Source organism: Zophobas morio, unplaced genomic scaffold, assembly GCF_036711695.1.
Source record: "Zophobas morio isolate AGI-343-1 ecotype UQ-CSIRO unplaced genomic scaffold, CSIRO_AGI_Zmor_V1 ptg000054l, whole genome shotgun sequence".
In the NCBI taxonomy this organism is placed as follows: Eukaryota; Metazoa; Arthropoda; class Insecta; order Coleoptera; family Tenebrionidae; genus Zophobas; species Zophobas morio.
Window position 1 is genome coordinate 318469 of NW_026972159.1, and position 20119 is coordinate 338587.

The 20119-nt window shown below is 30.3% G+C and overlaps 1 protein-coding gene across 8 annotated transcripts in view; it reads left to right on the forward strand.

Moving 5' to 3' along the window:
* Positions 1–20119, forward strand: part of LOC135142764 (glutamate receptor ionotropic, kainate 2) — a 105237-nt gene that overhangs the window by 65569 nt on the left and 19549 nt on the right. For all 8 annotated transcript variants that reach the window (XR_010282629.1, XR_010282630.1, XM_064074504.1 and 5 more), the window contains exons 6-7: positions 10728–10869; positions 12288–12449. Coding sequence is in view for 6 of the 8 variants with exons in the window: in XM_064074504.1 (XP_063930574.1) it covers positions 10728–10869; positions 12288–12449 (304 nt within the window). In the remaining 2 variants the exon portion in view is untranslated. The remainder of the gene's footprint in view (positions 1–10727; positions 10870–12287; positions 12450–20119) is intronic.

Consider the following 20119-nt stretch of genomic DNA (forward strand, 5'->3'; position numbering starts at 1 on the left):
ATTTTTGGTGTTTTTTTTTTTTAGAAAAAATATGAAACATTTTTGGCCGCTTTTTTTCTTTTTCAAAGAATTTGAAAGAATTTTAGAACTCGTGGTGTTTTATTTTCAAATGAATTTGTAAGAACTTTGGAAAGTCCTGATATGTTCCTAGAAAAAATTTTGAGAGTTCGCTGCTTTATTTTAGAAAGAGGCTGAAACAATATCTGGAGTTCTTGGTGTTTTATTTTTTAAAGGATTTTAAAGAATTTTAGAGAACCTAATGTTTTATTTTTAAATCAATTTGTGAGAATTTTAGCGAATCCTGGTGTTTCTGTTTTGAAAAAAAAAAAAATGAAAAAAATCTAATCAACATCGTGTTTTCTTTTTGGAAATTTACGAACCCCTAGTGTTTTATTTTTAAATGAGTTTGTGAGAATCTAGGAAATTTTGTGTTTTTGTTTAAAAAAAATCTTGAGTCCTTGGTGTTTTGTTTTAGAAATAATTTGAAAATCTCTTGCGGACGACTTTGTCTTTAGTTCTGGAAAAATTGGAAGCAATCTGGAATCCCCTAGTGCTTTTTTTTAGAATGTTTAAAAACTCTGGTGTTTTGGTTTTTAAAATAATATTTGAAGATTTCGGGGATTTTGGTGTTTTATTTTAGGAAGAATTTGAACGAATCATTGAAGCTGTTGGAGTTTTGTTTTAGGAAGAATTTTAAAGAATTTTGGGCCTTCTTGTGTTTAAAAAAAAAAAAATTTTAAGAATCTTGGTGACTCCTGATATGTTTTTTAGAAAAATTTTAAATTCAAGTGATGTCATTCTGTGTGTACTTGTAATATTATATGTGAATATGTATTTTTTTTGACCTGTGCAAAACAAATTGTTGTTGTAGCATTAATAAACTTTAAAACATAAAAAACAAAAAACATTTTAAAAAATTTGGGAGTTTCTGAGGGAGTCTGAAAAAGTATTTGGAACCCTGGTGTTTTGCTTTTGAATCGTTTTTTGCTTTTGAAAAATTTTGGGAGAATCTCAAAGATCCTAGTGTTTTCTTTTCTTAGAAAAAATCTTTACAGAATTTCGTGTTTTGATTGAGAAAGAATTTGAAAGAATCTTTAGGTGGTGTTTCATTTTTGAAAAAATTTGAAATAATCTTAAAGCTCTTGGTGGTTCCTTTTCTTGGAAAAAACCTTAGAATTTTTGGTGTTCTTTTTTTTTAGAAAAAATGTGAAACTTTTTTTAACGCTTTTTTCTATTTCAAAGAATTTGAAAGAATTTTATTAGAACTCGTGCTGTTTTATTTTTAAATGAATTTGTAAGAACTTTCGGGAGTCCTGATATGTTTCTAGAAAAAAATTTGAGAGTTCGCTGATTATTATTTTAGGTTTTTTCGAAAATTAAACATCAGGAGTCCTCAAGCCTCTTAAAAATTCCTGTGAAATCACAACAAGATGAGTTTCAAAAACCAAAGTTGACCCCTAGACGACTTTCAAATTTTTTCAAACAAATCATCAAGGACGTTTCAAGAAACGAACCATTGTCAAATTTCTCACAATACTAACATTGACTTAATGTCTTAATTAGTCAATTCCTTGAACAGTCTGATCATGTTAGCCGATAAATGAAGTTCCCTGGGGTGTTGCTTGGAACACCGGTCAAAAAAACCTGATTTTGTCATCAAAACCCTTTGAATCGTTAGTCGATTTTTAAAATTTACGACATCATTGCAACGTCTTAATCGTGCCTATCTAGATTTTACGAACCAATAAAAACGCATAGTTAAAGTGAGCAAACGCAAGCAAACTAGTGCAACTCAAAGGACATTGTATTCAACTAACGAGTATTTATCTCGATCATGCAAAAGAAATATTAGCTCCCGTCCGGCGGCCATAAACCACCTCCCCCCGGCCTTTCAGTAAACATTTTATCTCGAATTTTATCGCCAAGAACAACAGCAGTTAAAAGTAATGAGTGCCTCCTCCAAGAGCTCTCAACCCCCAATTATTCTCCAGAGCATGCTTGTAACAACCTAATCAATATTTTCTTCGAGTTCCGGGCCCGATCGAAGAATCGAGTTTATTTCTTTCGCTTTCGGCATCTGCATGCCGTCCACGTCGACGAGCACCTGGCGATTTTCCGAACCTCGTGCCACTGCGCCCGATTCATCATCATTTTTCCGGAATGAAAATTAATTAAGGGAACACAGCCGCTATTTATCTTTATTAGGTTCGCAAAGGGCCCCGAATTGCGCCGTAAATAGATTTCGGTGGTCGGAGGGAGGTCGTTCCATAAACATCGCAGTCTTGCAGAATGTGTCGCACGGGGGCTCTTCGGAGCAAAACTCGATGAATATTATGCATTTAGGTACAACGCTTTGGTAATCTTGTTAGTCACACGTCAGAAGTTGGCGAGGATTATTTATTATGAGCGCAGCGTTGTTATTTCGTCCTGTGGTGGAAGAGGAAGCCGGGGCGACACAAGATGCAACTCTTCACCTATTTTACGCTTTATTTATTACGGGAGAGTACATTAAGGCGACTCTGTTTCACATCAGCAATAAATTTTAATGATGGAAGATGCGGTTTGTTCCCTTCGTGCACAATGAGGAAGGGAAGTTGAGGGTTCATATTGTCAGAAAATTTTATGGCTGTGGAAGAGCTTGATCTGAAGAGAGTTCGTGGTTTATGTGGTGTCTGCAGAGTGTCTGTGATTTTTACTCCCCGGGCGATTGATCGCTTATTGTTATGATTTTGGTTGCTTTCTCAGCTCGCAGAACACGAAAATGAAATAATAAGTGTCTGGAGGGCGATTGTTGTCTCCGAAACTACCGAATCGACTACTAACAGCGAGATTTTGTAATTACTGATGTTCGAATATTTGAAAGGTCGTAAAACAAGGTGAGTTGGAAGGTTATAAATCTGCGTCGTTCTGCATACACAAGTTCTATGGAAAGTGTTATGTGTCAGATTAAGCTCACGTTTCTCAACAATGTCAGTTCACTGCCAATAAACGTCTGTTTGCGCTTTGAATTTATTATAGAAAATCTGTGTGAATTATTGCCGCCATGCAACGGCGTCTTTATCGGCTAAAAATAAGGCGTCGCGGGATTCTTTTCGATTCCTGGCGTTTCCAATTTTCGCTGAGGAATTTTTTACTGATGTTGAACCTTTCGAACGAAAATAAGATTGTTATTGTAAATATGTGCGTAATTCCAGGTACGAATAGCCTATTCACAATAATTTTAACACAATTTGTTATAAAATAATCAAAAAAATTTTAATTAAAACATTTCTCCATATCTACCAAACATTTGATGACGTCACCCCAGAATTTTAATAGTAATTTTTCCCAGTTTTTCAAATCAGAGCACCAGGAGCCGCTACATTCTTTTTAATTTTTTTCAAAAACAGAAATAAAGTGGTCTTTAAGATTATTTTAATTTTTTCTAAAATAAAACACCCAGGACTCTCAAGATTTTTTCTAAAAAAAAAACACACCGGGACTGCTAGTTTCTTAAAAATTCATTTAAAAATAAAACACCAAAATTTCTAAAATTCATTAAGATTTTTTCAAAAATAAAACACCTGGAGTCGCCAAGATTCTTTCGGTTTCTTTCTAATATAAAACTGGTTCCCAAGATTATTTTAAATTTTTTCTAAAATTGAGACACAAATGGCCCTTTGTGATTTATTTTATAAAGGATGGGAGTCAATCTTGGACGCCCTTGGTGTCTTAGTATAGAAAGGACATGATAGAACCGTGTGAGCTCTTGGTGTCTTATTTTTGAAAGATTTTGAAACCATACTGGGAACCTTTATGGTCTTATTTTAAAAAGAATTTGGAACAATCTTGAGAGCCCTTATTTTAGAAAGAATTTGAAAGAATCTGCGAAGCCCTTGGTGTCTTATTTCAAATCCCTTAGAAAGATTTTGACACAATCTAGAGGACCTTGGTGTCTTACTTTAAAAAAGACAAGAAAGAACCGTAGGAGGATTTGTTGGGTTATTTTAGAAAGAATTTGATTAATTCTGGGGGCCCTTGGTGGCTTTTTGAACAAGAATTTGAAACTGTTTTGGGGGCCCCTTGTGTCATATTTTAGAAGAATTTGAAACAATCTTAAGAGCCATCGGTGTTTTATTTTAGAAAGAATTTGAAACCATGTTGGAGGCTCCTGGTGTCTTATTTTAGAAAGAATTTGAAACAATCTAGTGAGATCTTTATGTCTTATTTTGGAAAGAATTTAAAACAATCTAGAGAGCGCATTGTGGTTTATGTTATAAAAAATAAAACACCAAAGTTTCTAAAATTCATTAAGATTCTTTCAAAAATAAAACACCTGGGGTCGCCAAGATTCTTTCGGTTTCTTCTAATATAAAACACCAGGATCCTCTAAGATTTTTAAAAATCGTCATGAAAATAAAGCACAGAGTACTTTCCTACATTTTTTTAAATTTTTTCAAAAACAAAATACAAACTGGTTTCCAACATTATTTTAAATTCTTTCTAAAGTTAAGACACAAATGGCCCTTTGTGATTTATTTTATAAAAGATTGGAGTCAATCTTGGACGCCCTTGGTGTCTTATTTTTAAAAGATTTTGAACCCATACTGGGAACCTTTTTTGTCTTATTTTAAAAAGAATTTGAAACAATCTTGGGAGCCCTTATTTTAGAAAGAATTTGAAAGAATCTGGGAAGCCCTTGGTGTCTTATTTCAAATCCTTTAGAAAGATTTTAACACAATCTAGGGGATCTTGGTGTCTTACTTAAAAAAAAAAAACAAGAAAGAACCGTAGGGGTTATTTTAGAAAGAATTTGATTAATGCTGGAGGCCCTTGGTGGCTTTTTTAAAAAGAATTTGAAACTGTTTTGGAGACTTTTTGTGTCATATTTTAGAAGAATTTGAAACAATCTTAAAAGCCATCGGTGTTTTATTTTAGAAAGAATTTGAAACAATCTAGTAAGATCTTTGTGTCTTATTTTGGAAAGAATTTGAAACAATCTAGGGGGCCCTTGATATATTATTTTAAAAATAATTAAAAACAGTCAAAATATTAATTTATTAATTATATTTTAGAAACAACATGAAAGAAACTTTTGAGCCCCTTATGTCTTTTCGAGAACGAATTTGAAAGTATCTTCAGTTTTTCATTTCCCCAATTTTTCAAGTTGTTTGTTTCGATTTTATAATTTTCCGTTTATTTGATTGTTCAAAATTTCAATTCCTCAATTTTACAATTTTTAAATTTTTCAATTTTGCATTTTTTGTATTTTCCGATTATCCGATTGTCCGATTTCTTTAATTTCTCAATTTTTCCATTTTTCAGTGTTTCGGTTTCATAATTTTTCCTTTTTGCGACTTTAATTTTGTTTTTTCAATTTCTCGACGTCCAAATTTTCCAATTTTCCGATTTGCACTTTTTAAATTTAGCAATTTTTCGATACTACAATTTTTCATTTTTCGATTTTTTAATTTTCTTTTCTTATATCACAATTTTTTGTTTTTTTGTTCCTTCAATTTTGCAATTTGCAATTTGTTTATATTACATTTTTTTCATTTTTCAATTCTTGACCAATTTTTCGTTTTTCCTTTTTTATCGATTTTACAATTTTTTATATCACAATGTTTCGTTTTCATAATTTTTCGTGTTTCAATTTTTCAATTTTTTGACTTCCAAATGTATCAATTTTTAGTTTCTTCAATTTTTCGATATTACGGTTTTTCGTTTTCCGATTTTTCAGTTTCTTAATTTTTAATTTTTCGGTACTTCAATTTTTCAAGTTCTTGATTTTTATTTATCGTTTTCTCGATTTTTTAACTTTCATGTTCTCGATTTTCTATTCAGATTTTTAGTTTTTTTCGTTTATTTGAATGCTCTCGATTTTCCATTTTTAAAATTTTTCAGTTTTGCTTTTTTTGGATTTCTCAATTAGGTATCCGATTTTCCGATTTCTTGGTTTTCAATATTTCGATTTTATAGTATTTCGTTTTTGCAACATTTCGATTTTTAAATTTCTCAATTTCTTTCGGTTTTTGAACTTTTCGTTTCGTCAACTTTTCAAGTTCCAAAGTTTTCGTTTAATACTTTTTCCTTTTTCATTTCTGATTTTTCAATTTTATAATTTTTCAATTGTTTTGGTTTATTAAAAATGTCAAAACTAAAAAATCGGAAAAACTGCAAAGTCGAAAAAGTAGAAAAATGAAGAACTGAGGAAAAATTGAAACATGCAAAAGTTAGAAAATAGAGAAACTGGAAATTTTAAAAATGAAAACTCGAAGAGTAAAATTGAAGAAACGAAAAACTGAAAAAATTAAAATGGAAAAAAATTAAGAAAAATGAAAATATGCATATCGAAAATTTATAGAAATGAAAAGTTTAAGAATCGAAAAATTGAAAACTCGAGAAATTTTGAATCAAAAAATGCAAAATCTAAAAATTGAAGAAACAAAGATTATATCAAAATTGACAAATTGCAAAGTGAAAAATTGAAAACATTAAAATTGAAAAACAAAAATTATAAAATCGGAACAATGAATAATCGAATAACTGCAAAAATGAAGAAAATAAAAAATCGAAACGACAAATGGAAAATCGAAAATTTGAATAAATGAAAAGTTAAAGAAACGAAAAATTGTAAAATCTAGAAATTGAGGAAACAAAAAATTGAAAAAATTACAGACAAAAAACAAAACATTATAATAAAATCTCATAATTGAAAAAAATAAAGAAAATAATAAACCGAAACGAAAAATTGAAACATTGAAAAACTAAAAATTGAAAACTTAAAAATCGAAAAAAAATTCATGAATCGAAAAACTGGAAAACCCTAAAAATTGTAAAATCGAAAAGTTATAGAATTGTCAAAATTGTAAACTCGAAAACTGTAATATGGAAAGATCGAAATATTGAAAGATCAAGTAAAAAGCTGAAAAATTAAAAATCCAAAAATTAAAAAACCGAATAAATGAAAAAGTTTTAAAATCCAATAATTGAAAAATGGAAAAATTCTAAACTCTTAAACTTGAAAAAGTAAAAAATTTTTAAAATTGTAATTATTACATATTTTAAATTAAACCTAGAAAAATTGAGGAAACAAAAAATTGGAAAGTCAAGAGACCGAAAAATTTAAAATTGAAATAAAGAAGAATTAAAAAATCGAAAAATTGAAGAATCCAAAAATTGAAAAATTATAAAATCACAGCACTTAAAAACCGAAGGAACAAAGAAAATAAAATACCGACACGAAAAATTAAAGAATCGGAAAATGGAAAAAAAAAATTTAAAACCCGTAAAATTGAAGACACCATAAATTGAAAAAATTAAAATTGAAAAAATTAAGAAAAACAAAAGATTGCAAATCGAAAATTTGTAGAAATGAAAAGTTAAAGAATCGAAAAATTGAAAAATGAAAAATTATATCAAAATTGACAAATAGCAAAGTGAAAAATTGAAAACATTAAAATTGACAAACAAAAAATTATAAAATCGGAACAATGAATAATCGAATAACTGAAAAAATGAAGAAAATAAAAAATCGAAACGACAAATTGCAAATCGAAAATTTGAATAAATGAAAAGTTAAAGAAACGAAAAATTGCAAAATCTAGAAATTGGGGAAACAAAAAAAAACTAAAATTTGAAAAATCGCAAATTGAAAAACTGAAGAAACAAAAAATTGAAAAAATTACATAAAAAAAAAACAAAAAATGATAAAATTCTAATCTAAAATCTCATATTTGAAAAAATAAAGAAAATAATAAACCGAAACGAAAAATTGCAAATCGAAAAACTGAAAAATCGAAAATCTGAAAATCGAATTTTAAGAACTGAAGCAACGAAAAATTGAAACATTGAAAAACTAAAAATTGAAAAACTTAAAAGTCGAAAAAAATTCATGAATCAAAAAATTGGAAAACCCTAAAAATTGTAAACTCGAAAAACTGTAATATGGAAAAATTGAGGAAACAAAAAATTGGAAAATCAACAAACTGAAAAATTTTAAATCTAAATAAAGAAGAATTAAAAAATCGAAAAATTGAAGAATCCAAAAATTGAAAAATTATAAAATCACAACACTTAAAAACCGAAGGAATAAAGATAATAAAAAAGCGACACGAAAAATTAAAGAATCGGAAAATGGAAAAAAAATTGAAAACCCGTGAAATTGAAGACACGATAAATTGAAAAAATTAAGAAAAACAAAAGATTGTAAATCGAAAATTTGTAGAAATGAAAAGTTAAAGAATCGAAAAACTGAAAAATGAAAACTCAAGAAATTTTAAAGCAAAAATGCAAAATATAAAAATTGAAGAAACAAAAAATTGCAAATCGAAAATTTGAATAAATGAAAAGTTAAAGAAACGAAAAATTGTAAAATCTAGAAATCGAGGAAACAAAAAAAATGAAAATTTGAAAAATCGCAAATCGAAAAACTGAAGAAACAAAAAATTGAAAAAATTACAGATAAAAAAAATTATAAAATTCTAATCTAAAATACCATAATTGAAAAAAATAAAGAAAATAATAAACCGAAACGAAAATTGCAAATCGAAAAACTGCAAAATCGAAAATCTGAAAATCGAATTGGAAGAACTGAAGAAACGAAAAATTGAAACATTGAAGAACTAAAAATTGAAAAACTTAACAATCGAAAAAAATTCATGAATCAAAAAATTGGAAAACCCTAAAAATTGTCAAATGGAAAAGTTATAGAATTCTCAAAATTGTAAACTCGAAAAACTGTAATATGGAAAAATTGAGGAAACAAAAAATTGGAAAATCAAGAAACTGAAAAATTTTAAATTGAAATAAAGTAGAATTAAAAAATCGAAAAATTGAAGAATCCAAAAATTGAACAATTATAAAATCACAACACTGAAAAACCGAAAGAATAAAGAAAATAAAAAACCGACACGAAAAATTAAAGAATCGGAAAATGGAAAAAAAATGAAAACCCGCGAAATTGAAGACACGATAAATTGAAAAAATTAAAATTGAAAAAATTAAGAAAAACAAAAGATTGTAAATCGAAAATTTGTAGAAATGAAAAGTTAAAGAATCGAAAAATTGAAAAATGAAAACTCAAGAAATTTTAAATCAAAAAATGCAAAATCTAAAAATTGAAGAAACAAAAAATTATATCAAAATTGACAAATTGCAAAGTGAAAAATTGAAGAAACAAAAAATTGAAAAAATTACAGATAAAAAACAAAAAATTATAAAATTCTAAACTAAAATCTCATAATTGAAAAAAATAAAGAAAATAATAAACCGAATCGAAAAATTGCAAATCGAAAAACTGCAAAATCGAAAATCTGAAAATCGAATTGGAAGAACTGAAGAAACGAAAAATTGAAACATTGAAAAACTTAAAAATCGAAAAAAATTCATGAATCGAAAAACTGGAAAACCCTAAAAATTGTAAAATCGAAAAGTTACAGAATTGTCAAAATTGTAAACTCGAAAAACTGTAATATGGAAAGGTCGAAATATTGAAAGATCAAATATTCAGAAACTGAAAAATAAAAAATCCAAAAATTGAAAAACCGAATAAATGAAAAAGTTTTTAAAATCCAATAATTGAAAAATGGAAAAATTCTAAACTCTTGAAATTGAAAAAGTAAGAAATTTTAAAAATTGTAATTATTACATATTTAAAATTAAACCTAGAAAAATTGAGGAAACAAAAAATTTTAAAATGAAATAAAGAAGAATTAAAAGTTCTTAAAATTAAAGAATCGAAAAATAGAAAAAAAAAATTGAAAACCCGTGAAATTGAAAAAATTAAAGTTGAAAGAATTAAGAAAAACAAAATATTGTAAATCGAAAATTTGTAGAAATGAAAAGTTAAAGAATCGAAAAATTGAAAAATGAAAACTCCAGAAATTTTAAATCAAAAAATGCAAAATCTGAAATTTGAGAAACAAAAAATTATAAAATCTGAACATTGAAAAATCGAAAAATTGTAAAAATAAAGAAAAGAAATTGAAACGAAAATTTGAAGAAACAAGAAAACAGAAATCAAAAAATCTAAAATTGAAATAACCACGAATTAAAAAGTCGAAAAATTGCACATCCAAAAATTGAAAAATTTTGCATAGAAAAGGAGAACAAAAATTATAAAACTAGAACATCGAAAAACCCAAAGAATAAAGAAAAATTAAAAAATCAAAAATTGAAAACCTCTCAAATTGTAAATCGATAAATTGAAAGATCCAAAAGTTGGAAAATCCAGAAACTGAAAATTTTAGAAATGAAAACTCGAAGACTTGTAGACTTATTTCTTTTAAACATTATATCAAATTTAATAAATTAATAAATTGTAGAATTCGATACCTAAACAGATAAAGAGGTCCGTGGCGGCATAAATCTCAAGGGAAATTTATTTCACAAAATAAAAAAAATCAGATAACGTCATCTAAGTTTTAATTACGTTTTTATCATCTATACAAAGTACGCCTAACATTTGCAAATAATTATTCCAGTAATTTCGTGCATTTTCTGTTTAATAAAATCGCCGTCCGCCAGATCCCAGCAGACAAACAATCCTGCGAACCCAACTTTTTCATTATTCTACATGCGGTAAAATTACCCTATTGGAATCCGCTTACGCTGCGAAAGTAAAAACAAATTTCACAAATTTACCTACACACAAGTGCACTTTTATGAAAATTCCGCTCTCCGAAAAACCACCACAATATTCCACCCCTCCGTTTCATAGCAACCCTAATTAGATGTTCTTATTTCAGGCCGCTGCTCAAGCAAATCAAGAATTCTGCAGAGTCGCATATCGTCTTAGATTGTTCAACTGAAAGGATTTACGATGTTTTGAAGCAGGCGCAACAGATCGGGATGATGAGCGACTATCACAGCTATCTCATAACCTCCTTAGTAAGTTTTCCTTTGCACGACGTAGTTCGGAAAGTTGCTATCGGAAGGTGGCAAAGCGTGCCAATCGAACTTGTCAGCTTACATAAATCCTGCTTTTAACTAATTGGATTTTAACAGATGCGGCCGAACTTGTTGGGAGCGACACTCGGCGGAATAATGCGACACGGATTCCGGAATAAACGTACTAAAACGAAAAGTGGAGGGGGTAACGACTAGCGTCCGCGCCGACCACTCTATTTCAATCCTTAAGCATTTCTAGACTCGCAATGCCTGAAAATAATTTAAGCGATTTTAATACCATGTGTTCGTCTGGTGGCGCCATCTGCTGTAACACTCCACGATCAAATAACCCCATAATTGCCCTCGTCCTCGATCGTTTGCATATGCATATCCTGCACGTCAAAGGAATTTGATTTTAAAGGACCTCGCTGCGAAATTAATAGAACGTCCTTTGAATTCGGAATAAATTCGCCGGATAATTTGTTTTTATCGGCGTGTTTTTAATAAAAAACCGCTAAAATGATCGGATCCGGGAACCGTGTTTCATTGCGGTCGCCTCAAAACGAAGACGATTCTTTAAATCCTTTTGAACTGTGGCGAGCGCTGTAAAGTTGCTTCAATGAACGAATTGGTTTAGGTCGTCCTGTTTTTGTAAGCCGTATTTATGAAAGTCGGACGAGTGCGGTTTGAATAAGACGGAGGGGTTGCGAATGAATAAGAAAAGCTCATCTGCTATCTAAAAAGCCAATCAAGTTCGTAAAGTTAGGTTTGGGTAATTAATTCGAAATTAAAAGGTTGGATATGGATCAGATTATGAAGTTCAAAGGACGAAAATTAAAAAACGACTTGAAGACATTTGACTTGAGTGAGTGGGGTGAAAAAAGACATTACCGCACTTATCGCTGACCGTGCGACAAAAACTGCTTTACAAAGCTTGTGAGATAAGATAGTTAGTTACTATCAGTCCATATTTTGCGGGTTTGAGTAAATATTTAACCCGCTTTAAATTAACGCGCGAACAAATGCAAACGTGTGGTGCCTCGCTCCTAATTAGCAATTAGGGCGAATTTGGCCAAAGGTTGTAGGCAAGAAACAAGCCGAGCAAATTTAGCTAAATTAGAACTTTTACAAATTCCTTTAACTGCTAAAACAGGGATGCCAAAAAGGTTAATTATATCGTTGTTCTTCCATGCACGGTGCGCTGTATCAACAACCCTGGAACCAGTTTTCAGCACATTATTCCTCACAGAGTTGCCGCTTTTAAATTAGTCGGGAACACCCTCCGCATTTAGTACGTAGACAATTGTTCCAGGAGTTCTTTTATTGTGGAAACCCGACTTCTCGCTGCACTCTGGAAATTTTAATTATCTTGTAAAGTTCGGCGCGATACAAAAGAGTGCAGGATTGTTTCGTTCCAGGACCTGCACGGGGTGGATCTGGAGGAGTTCAAGTACGGGGGCACCAATATAACGGCTTTCCGACTGGTGGATCCTGATGGGCCGGAAGTTCGCAAAGTTGTGCGAGAATGGAATTTAAGCGAGGCAAAGAACAAAAAGGGAGAGATTTCATCGATAATTCGGGTACAAGCTTACGTCCTATTAGTTCCTTTTATTTAACACAGGAGAAAGCAAATTGTGTTAAGACCGACTCCGAAGTACAAACTCGTTTTTTCTCGTTTGCTGGGAGCGACCCGCTAGCACATCGGCTGCATCCGAAAAAGGAAGCGGGTAATTCGGAAATTCGCGCGACGGGTTTATCTAGTTAGAAATCGGGGCTTATGAGACGAAATAGGCCGTTTTGGCCGCCCGTGTGTCGCAAGGTCTCAAACAGATGGAGAAAAGAGATTTAACTTGTTTTTTTTTGTACCAAATTTTAGGAAAAAAGACGTCAATTTTTTGTAAAATTATTTTATGGGTTAAATTACTAAAGCAATTAAAAAAAATGCAAAATGTAGTTTAAAGGGCATCATTAGGTATGTCGTTTACTTATTTATTTAATATGGGTTAATTTAATTAGTTTTCATACAAAATTTCAGACAATGAATTTGCTAATACGATATTAAGTAATTGTTTATTTTACGTTTAGAGGTTTAATTTAGAAGGATATTAAAATGACACCAATTATTTCGAGTAAGTGAAAAGTCCATGAGTGACAAAATATTAAAAAATTAAAATTTCGGCGGGACGTAAATATAGCAGGGTTTAAGTATCCGCCTTGGAGTTTTCAGCATTCAATTTTCCCAAATTTTATAGTGACACAGTCTGATTTTCAGACCGGATATTCAATTCTATTAGTATGGCGAGAAAAATATATGATAAGGGTGATATCACCGAATCAATACATAGTTTTTTAAAATTTAACGGGAGATAACTTCAGAACGGTTTAACTATCCGCTTTGCAGTTTATAGTATTCAATTTGTCCAACTTTTCTAGTGCTGTTGTGTGATTTTCAGACCGGATACTCTACGCGTTTAGTATGGAGAGAAAAATATATGGGACAGATGTTATTACCCAATTAATGGGAGCTAACCCCTAATTTTCTAGTGCTATTTTCAGATTTTCAAACCGGGTACTTTAGCCATGTAGTAAGTATGGAGAGAAAAATATATGGGACGGGTGTCATTATGGAATTAATCAATTTTTTTTTTAATTTAGCGAGACATAAATCTAGAAGGGTTAAAGTGTTCGTCTCGGGGTTGTCAGCATTCGACTTTTAGAAGTTTATTAGTTCTAGAACCCGACTATCAAAGCCGATTCTATACCCAGAAAATTATATATGGGACGAGTGTCATCACCAAATTAGTAAACAATTTTCTAAGTTTAGCTTCCCCTCTAGAGCAGTTTACGCATCGGCTTTGTGGTTTTGGCATTGGATTCCCAGAGGTTTTCTACTTTATACGTTTAGTTTGGAGAGAAAAATTAATGGGACGGCTGTCATTCCCGAATTAATAAAAAAGTTTTCAAAATTTAGCGAGAAATACCTCCAAAACGGATTATTTATGCGAATTGAGGTTCTAAGCATTCGATTCGTCAAAGTTTCCTAGTGTCGTAGTCTGATTTTCAGACCGCATACTACACCAGTTGAGTATAGAGAGCAAAATATATGGGACGGCCATCATTACAGAATTAATGAACAATTTTTCAAAATTTAGCCAGAGATAACTTTAGAACGGGTTGAGTATCCACGTTGTGGTTTTTAGAATTGGATTCTCAGAAGTTTTCTAATCATTGAACCTAATTTTTAGATCAGATACTCTACACATTTAGTATTCCGAGAAAAATATATGAGAACGGTTGTCATTATCGAATTAATAAAAAAGTTTCCAAAATTTCTAAAAACGAGAAATAAATCTAGAAGGGTTAAAGGATTCGCCTTGGAATTTTGAGCATTCGATTTTTAGAAGTCTTTAATTCTAGAACCTGACTATCAAAGCCGATATTCTACCCATTTTTTATAGAGAGAAAATTATATATGGTACGATAGTCATCACCAAATTAGTAAACAATTTTCCAAGTTTGGCTTGACATAATTCTAGAAAAGTTTAAGTATCGGGCTTGTGGTTTTAGCACTGGATTTCTAGAAGTTTTCTAGTCATCGGACCTGATTTTCAGATCCGATACTCTACACGTTTAGTATGGAGAGAAAAATTAATGGGACGGCTGTCATTACCGAATAATAAAAAAAAATTCAAAATTTAGCGAGAAATATCTCCAGGACTGATTAATTACTCGCCTTGAGATTACTATCATTCGATTCGTCGAAGTTTCCTGGTGCCTTAGTCTGATTTTCAGACCGCATACTACACTAGTTGGATATGGAGAGTAAAATATATGGGACGAACATCATTGCAGAATTAATGAACAATTTTTTTTAATTTAGCGGGAGATAACTCCAGAACGGATTGAGTATCCACCTTGTGGTTTTCAGCATTGGATTCTTACAAGCTTTCTAATCATTCAACGTGATTTTTCGATCAGATACTCTACACATTTAGTATTCAGAGAAAAATATATGGGACGGTTAAAGGGTTCGCCTTGGAATTTTCAGAATTCGACTTTTAGAAGTTTTTAGTCCTAGAACCTGACTATGAAAGTCGTCGTTCTACGCATTTTTTATAAAGAGAAAATTATATATGTATGTGGGACGATAGTCATCACCAAATTAGTAAACAATTTTCCAAGTGTGGCTTGACATAATTATTCTAGAACACTTTAAGTATCGGGCTTATGGTTTTAGCACTGGATTTCTAGAAATTTTCTAGTCATCGGACCTGATTTTCAGATTGGATACTCTACACGTTTAGTATGGAAAGTAAAATTAATGGGACGGCTGCCATTACCGAATTAATGAACAATTTTTCAAAATATAGCGAGAAATAACTCCAGAAGTGATTAATTATTCGCCGTGAGGTTCTTAGCATTCGATTAATCGAAGTTTCGTGGTGCCATAGTCTGATTTTCAGACCGCATACTACACCAGTTGAGTATGGAGAGAAAAATATGTGGGACGGGTGACTTTACAGAATTAATAAACCTTTTTTAAACATTTAGCGAGAAATAACTCCAGAACGGGTTAATTATCCGTATTGAGGTTTCAGCATTCGATTCATCGAAGTTTCCTAGTGCTGTGGTCTAATTTTCAAACCGCATACTCTACCCGTTCAGTAAGAACAGAAAAATATATGGGACGGATATCATTACCAAATTAATAAACATTTTTTCAAAATTTAGTGTGAGACAACTCCAAAACGGGTTAAGTATTGGCTTTGTGGTTTCAACATTGGATTCCTAGAAGTTTTCTAGTCATCGGACCTGACTTTCAGATCGGAGACTCTGCACGTATAGTATCAAGAGAAAAATATATTGGACGGATGTCATTATAAAGTTAATATACTTTTTTTCAAAATTTAGGGAGAGATAACCCCAGGACGGGTTAATTATGCTCTTCCAGGATTTAAGCGTGCCATTTCTGGATACTTTTTAGTGCTATAGTCTAATTTTCACGCCGGAAACTCTACCCATTTAGTATGAAGCGAAAAATATATGGCACGGACGTCAGTATAGAATTAATGAACAATTTCTCAAAATTTGGCGAGAGATAACTCCAAAACGAGTTAACTATGAGATTTGAGAATCTCAGCATTCGATTTGTTAAAGTTCTCTAGTATCATAGTCTAATTTTAAGACCGGATACTCTAACCGTTTGGAATGGACAGTTAAAAATATTTTGGGACGGATCTCATTATGGAATTAAAAAAAATTTTCCTAAAATTTTGCTACAAATAAACCCAGACTATAAGGGTTAAAAGTATTCGCTTGCGCTTTTCAGTATTCGATTCTTAAAAGTTTTTTAGTCCCAGAACTTGATTGACAGAGCCAATACTCTATCCATTTCGTATAGAGACAAAAATATATATAGTGCAATCACCAAATTAGTAAACAATTTTCTAAGTTTAGATCGACCTAACTCTTGAACAAATTAAGTATCCGCTTTGTGGTTTTCAGCATTCGTTTCCTAGAAGTTTTCTGATTTTCCAATAAGATACTCTAGCCACGTTAAGGCCAGTCCCCACGTTTTCTCAGCGGAATTTTCGCTCTATTTTCAAAATGTAAATGTAATATCTCTAAAGAAGAACTAATAAATCATTTTTCAATAGTTAGCGAGAAATAACTCCAGAACGGGTTAATTATCTGTATTGAGATTTCCAGCATACGATTCGTCGAAATTTCCTAGTGCCGTAGTGTGATTTTGAGTCCGCAAACTCTACCCGTTGAACCTGAACAGAAGAATATATGGGACGGATATCATTACCGCATTAATAAACAAGTTTTCAAAATTTAGTGAGAGATAACTCCAAAACAAGTTAAGTATCTTTGTGATTTTCAACATTGAATTCCTACAAATTTTGCAGTCATCGGACCTGATTTTCAGATCGGAAACTCTAGACACGTTTAGTATAGGGTAAAAAATATATGGGACGGAAGTCATTACCGAATTAATAAACAATTTTTCAAAATTTAGCGAAATGTAACTCCAGAATGGGTTAAAATTATTCGTATTTAGGTTTTCAGGGTTCGATTCGTTGAAATTTTCTAGTGCCGTAATCTGATTTTCAGACGAGTATGAACAGAAGAATATATGGGGCGGATATCATTACCAAATTACTAAACAAGTTTTCAAAATGTAGGGAGAAATAACCCGTGTTAAGGATTTCGGCATTCGGTTTGTAAATATTCATTAAAAAAGTAAAATTTTGAAAAAAATCCGAAAAAGTGTAACAATCATTTTTGGAGATTTTGATAATGATAGAAAACTTCTAAATTATGAAGCCGAAAGTACAGCTCGAAATCTGCAGGAAAATATCTTCGGCTAATCTTCGAAAGTGATCCAAAAAAAGGAAAAATTTCATATTAAAATTTAAAAATTTAACTTTCGGGAAATTTGTCTAAAAATATACAAAATTTTGGGGTGTAGATTTCGATGTGCTAATTCCAAAAATATACTTAGCTCATTTATCGCTCAGAAGCAAGATTTTCTTAATATTCACTATAAAAGTAAAATTTTGAAAAAAATCCTAAAAAGTGTAATATTCATTTTTGGAGATTTTGGATAAATGATAGAAAACTTTTTAATTATGAAGCCGAAAATACAGCTCGAAATCTGCAGGAAAATATCTTCGGGTAATCTTCCAAAGTATTCCAAAAAAAGTAAAAAATTTCGTATTAAAATTGAAAAATTTAACTTTCGGAAAATTTGTCTTAAAATCAATAAACAATTTTGGGATGTAGATTTCGATGTTCTAATTCCAAAAATGTAGCTCATTTGTCGCTCAGAATCAAGATTTTCTAAATATTCACTATGAAATTAAAATTTTGAAAAAAATCTTAAAAAGTGTAATATTCATTTTTGGAGATTTTGGATAAATGATAGAAAACTTCTATATTATGAAGCCGAAAATATAGCTCGATATCTGCAGGAAAATATCTTCGGCTAATCTTCGAAGGTGTTTCAAAAAAAGTAAAAAATTTCATATTAAAATAAAAAAATTTAAGTTTCTGAAAATTTGTTTTAAAATCTATAAAAACTTTTGGGGTGTAGATTTCGATGTGCTAATTCCAAAAATATAGCTCATTTATCGCTCAGAAGCAAGATTTTCTAATATTCACTATAAAAGTAAAATTTTGAAAAAAATCCTAAAAAGTGTAATATTCATTTTTGGAGATTTTGGATAAATGATAGAAAACTTCTAAATTATGAAGCCGAAAATACAGCTCGAAACCTGCAGGAAAATATTTTCGGCTAATCTTCGAAGGTGTTCCAAAAAAAGTAAAAAAATTCATATTAAAATTGAAAAATTTAACTTTCGGAAAATTTGTCTTAAAATCCATAAACTATTTTGGGATATAGTCTTCGATCTGCTAATTCCAAAAATATAGTTCATTTATCCCTCAGAAGCAAGATTTCCTAAATATTCACTATAAAATTAAAATTTTGGAAAAAATCCTAGAAAGTGTAATATTCATTTTTGGAGATTTTGGATAAATTATAGAAAACTTCTAAATTACGAAGCCGAAAATACAGCTCGAAATCAACAGGAAAATATCTTCGGGTAATCTTCGAAGGTGTTCCAAAAAAAGTAAAAAATTTCATATTAAAATTGAAAAATTGTACTTTCGGAAAATTTTTCTTAAAATCTATAAAAAAATTTGGGATGTAGATTTCGATGTGGTAATTCCAAAAATATAGCTCATTTATCGCTCAAAAACAAGATTTTCCAAATATTCACTATAAAAATAAAATTTTGAAAAAATTCCTAAAAAGTGTAATATTCATTTTTGGAGATTTTGGATAAATGATAGAAAACTTCTAAAATATGAAGCCGAAAATAAAGCTGGAAATCTGCAGGAAAATATCTTCGGGGAATATTTCAAGGTGTTCCAAAAAAAAGTAAAAAATTTCATACTAAAATTGAAAAATTTAACTTTCGGAAAATTTCTCTTAAAATATATAAAAAATTTTGGGGTGTAGATTTCGATGTGCTAATTCCAAAAATATAGCTCATTTATCGCTCAAAAACAAGATTTTCCAAATATTCACTATAAAAGTAAAATTTTTAAAAAAATCCTAAAAACTGTAATATTCATTTTTGGAGATTTTCGATGAAATGATAGAAAACTTCTAAATTATGAAGTCGAAAATACAGCTCGAAATCTGCAGGAAAATATCTTCGGGTAATCTTCGAAAGTGTTCCAAAAAAAGTAAAAATTTCTTATTAAAATTGAAAAATTTAACTTTCGGGAAATTTGTCTTAAAATCCATAAAAAATTTTGGGCTGTAGATTTCGATGTGCTAATTCCAAAAATATAGCTCATTTAACGCTCAGAAGAAAGATTTTCCAAATATTCACTATAAAAGTAAAATTTTGAAAAAAATCCTAAAAAGTGTAATATTCATTTTTGGAGATTTTGGATAAATTATAGAAAACTTCTAAATTATGAAGCCGAAAATACCGCTCTAAATCTGCAGGAAAATATCTTCGGCTAATCTTCGAAGGTGTTCCAAAAAAAGTAAAAAATTTCGTATTAAAATTGAAAAATTTAACTTTCGGAAAATTTGTTTTAAAATCTATAAAAAATTTTGGGGTGTAGATTTCGATGTGCTAATTCCAAAAATATAGCTCATTTATCGCTCAGAAGCAAGATTTTCTAAATATTCACTATGAAATTAAAATTTTGGAAAAAATACTAACAAGTGTAAAATTAATTTTTGGAGATTTTGGATAAATTATAGAAAACTTCTAAATTATCAAGCCGAAAATACAGCTCTAAATCTGCAGGAAAATATCTTCGGGTAATGTTCGAAGGTGTTCCAAAAAAAATAAAAAATTTCATATTAAAATTGAAAAATTTAACTTTCGGAAAATTTGTCTTAAAATCTATAAAAAATTTTGGGGTGTAGATTTCGATGTGCTAATTCCAAAAATATAGCTCATTTATCGCTCAAAAACAAGATTTTCCAAATATTCACTATAAAAGTAAAATTTTTAAAAAAATCCTAAAAACTGTAATATTCATTTTTTGGAGATTTTCGATGAAATGATAGAAAACTTCTAAATTATGAAGTCGAAAATACAGCTCGAAATCTGCAGGAAAATATCTTCGGGTAATCTTCGAAAGTGTTCCAAAAAAAGTAAAAATTTCTTATTAAAATTGAAAAATTTAACTTTCGGGAAATTTGTCTTAAAATCCA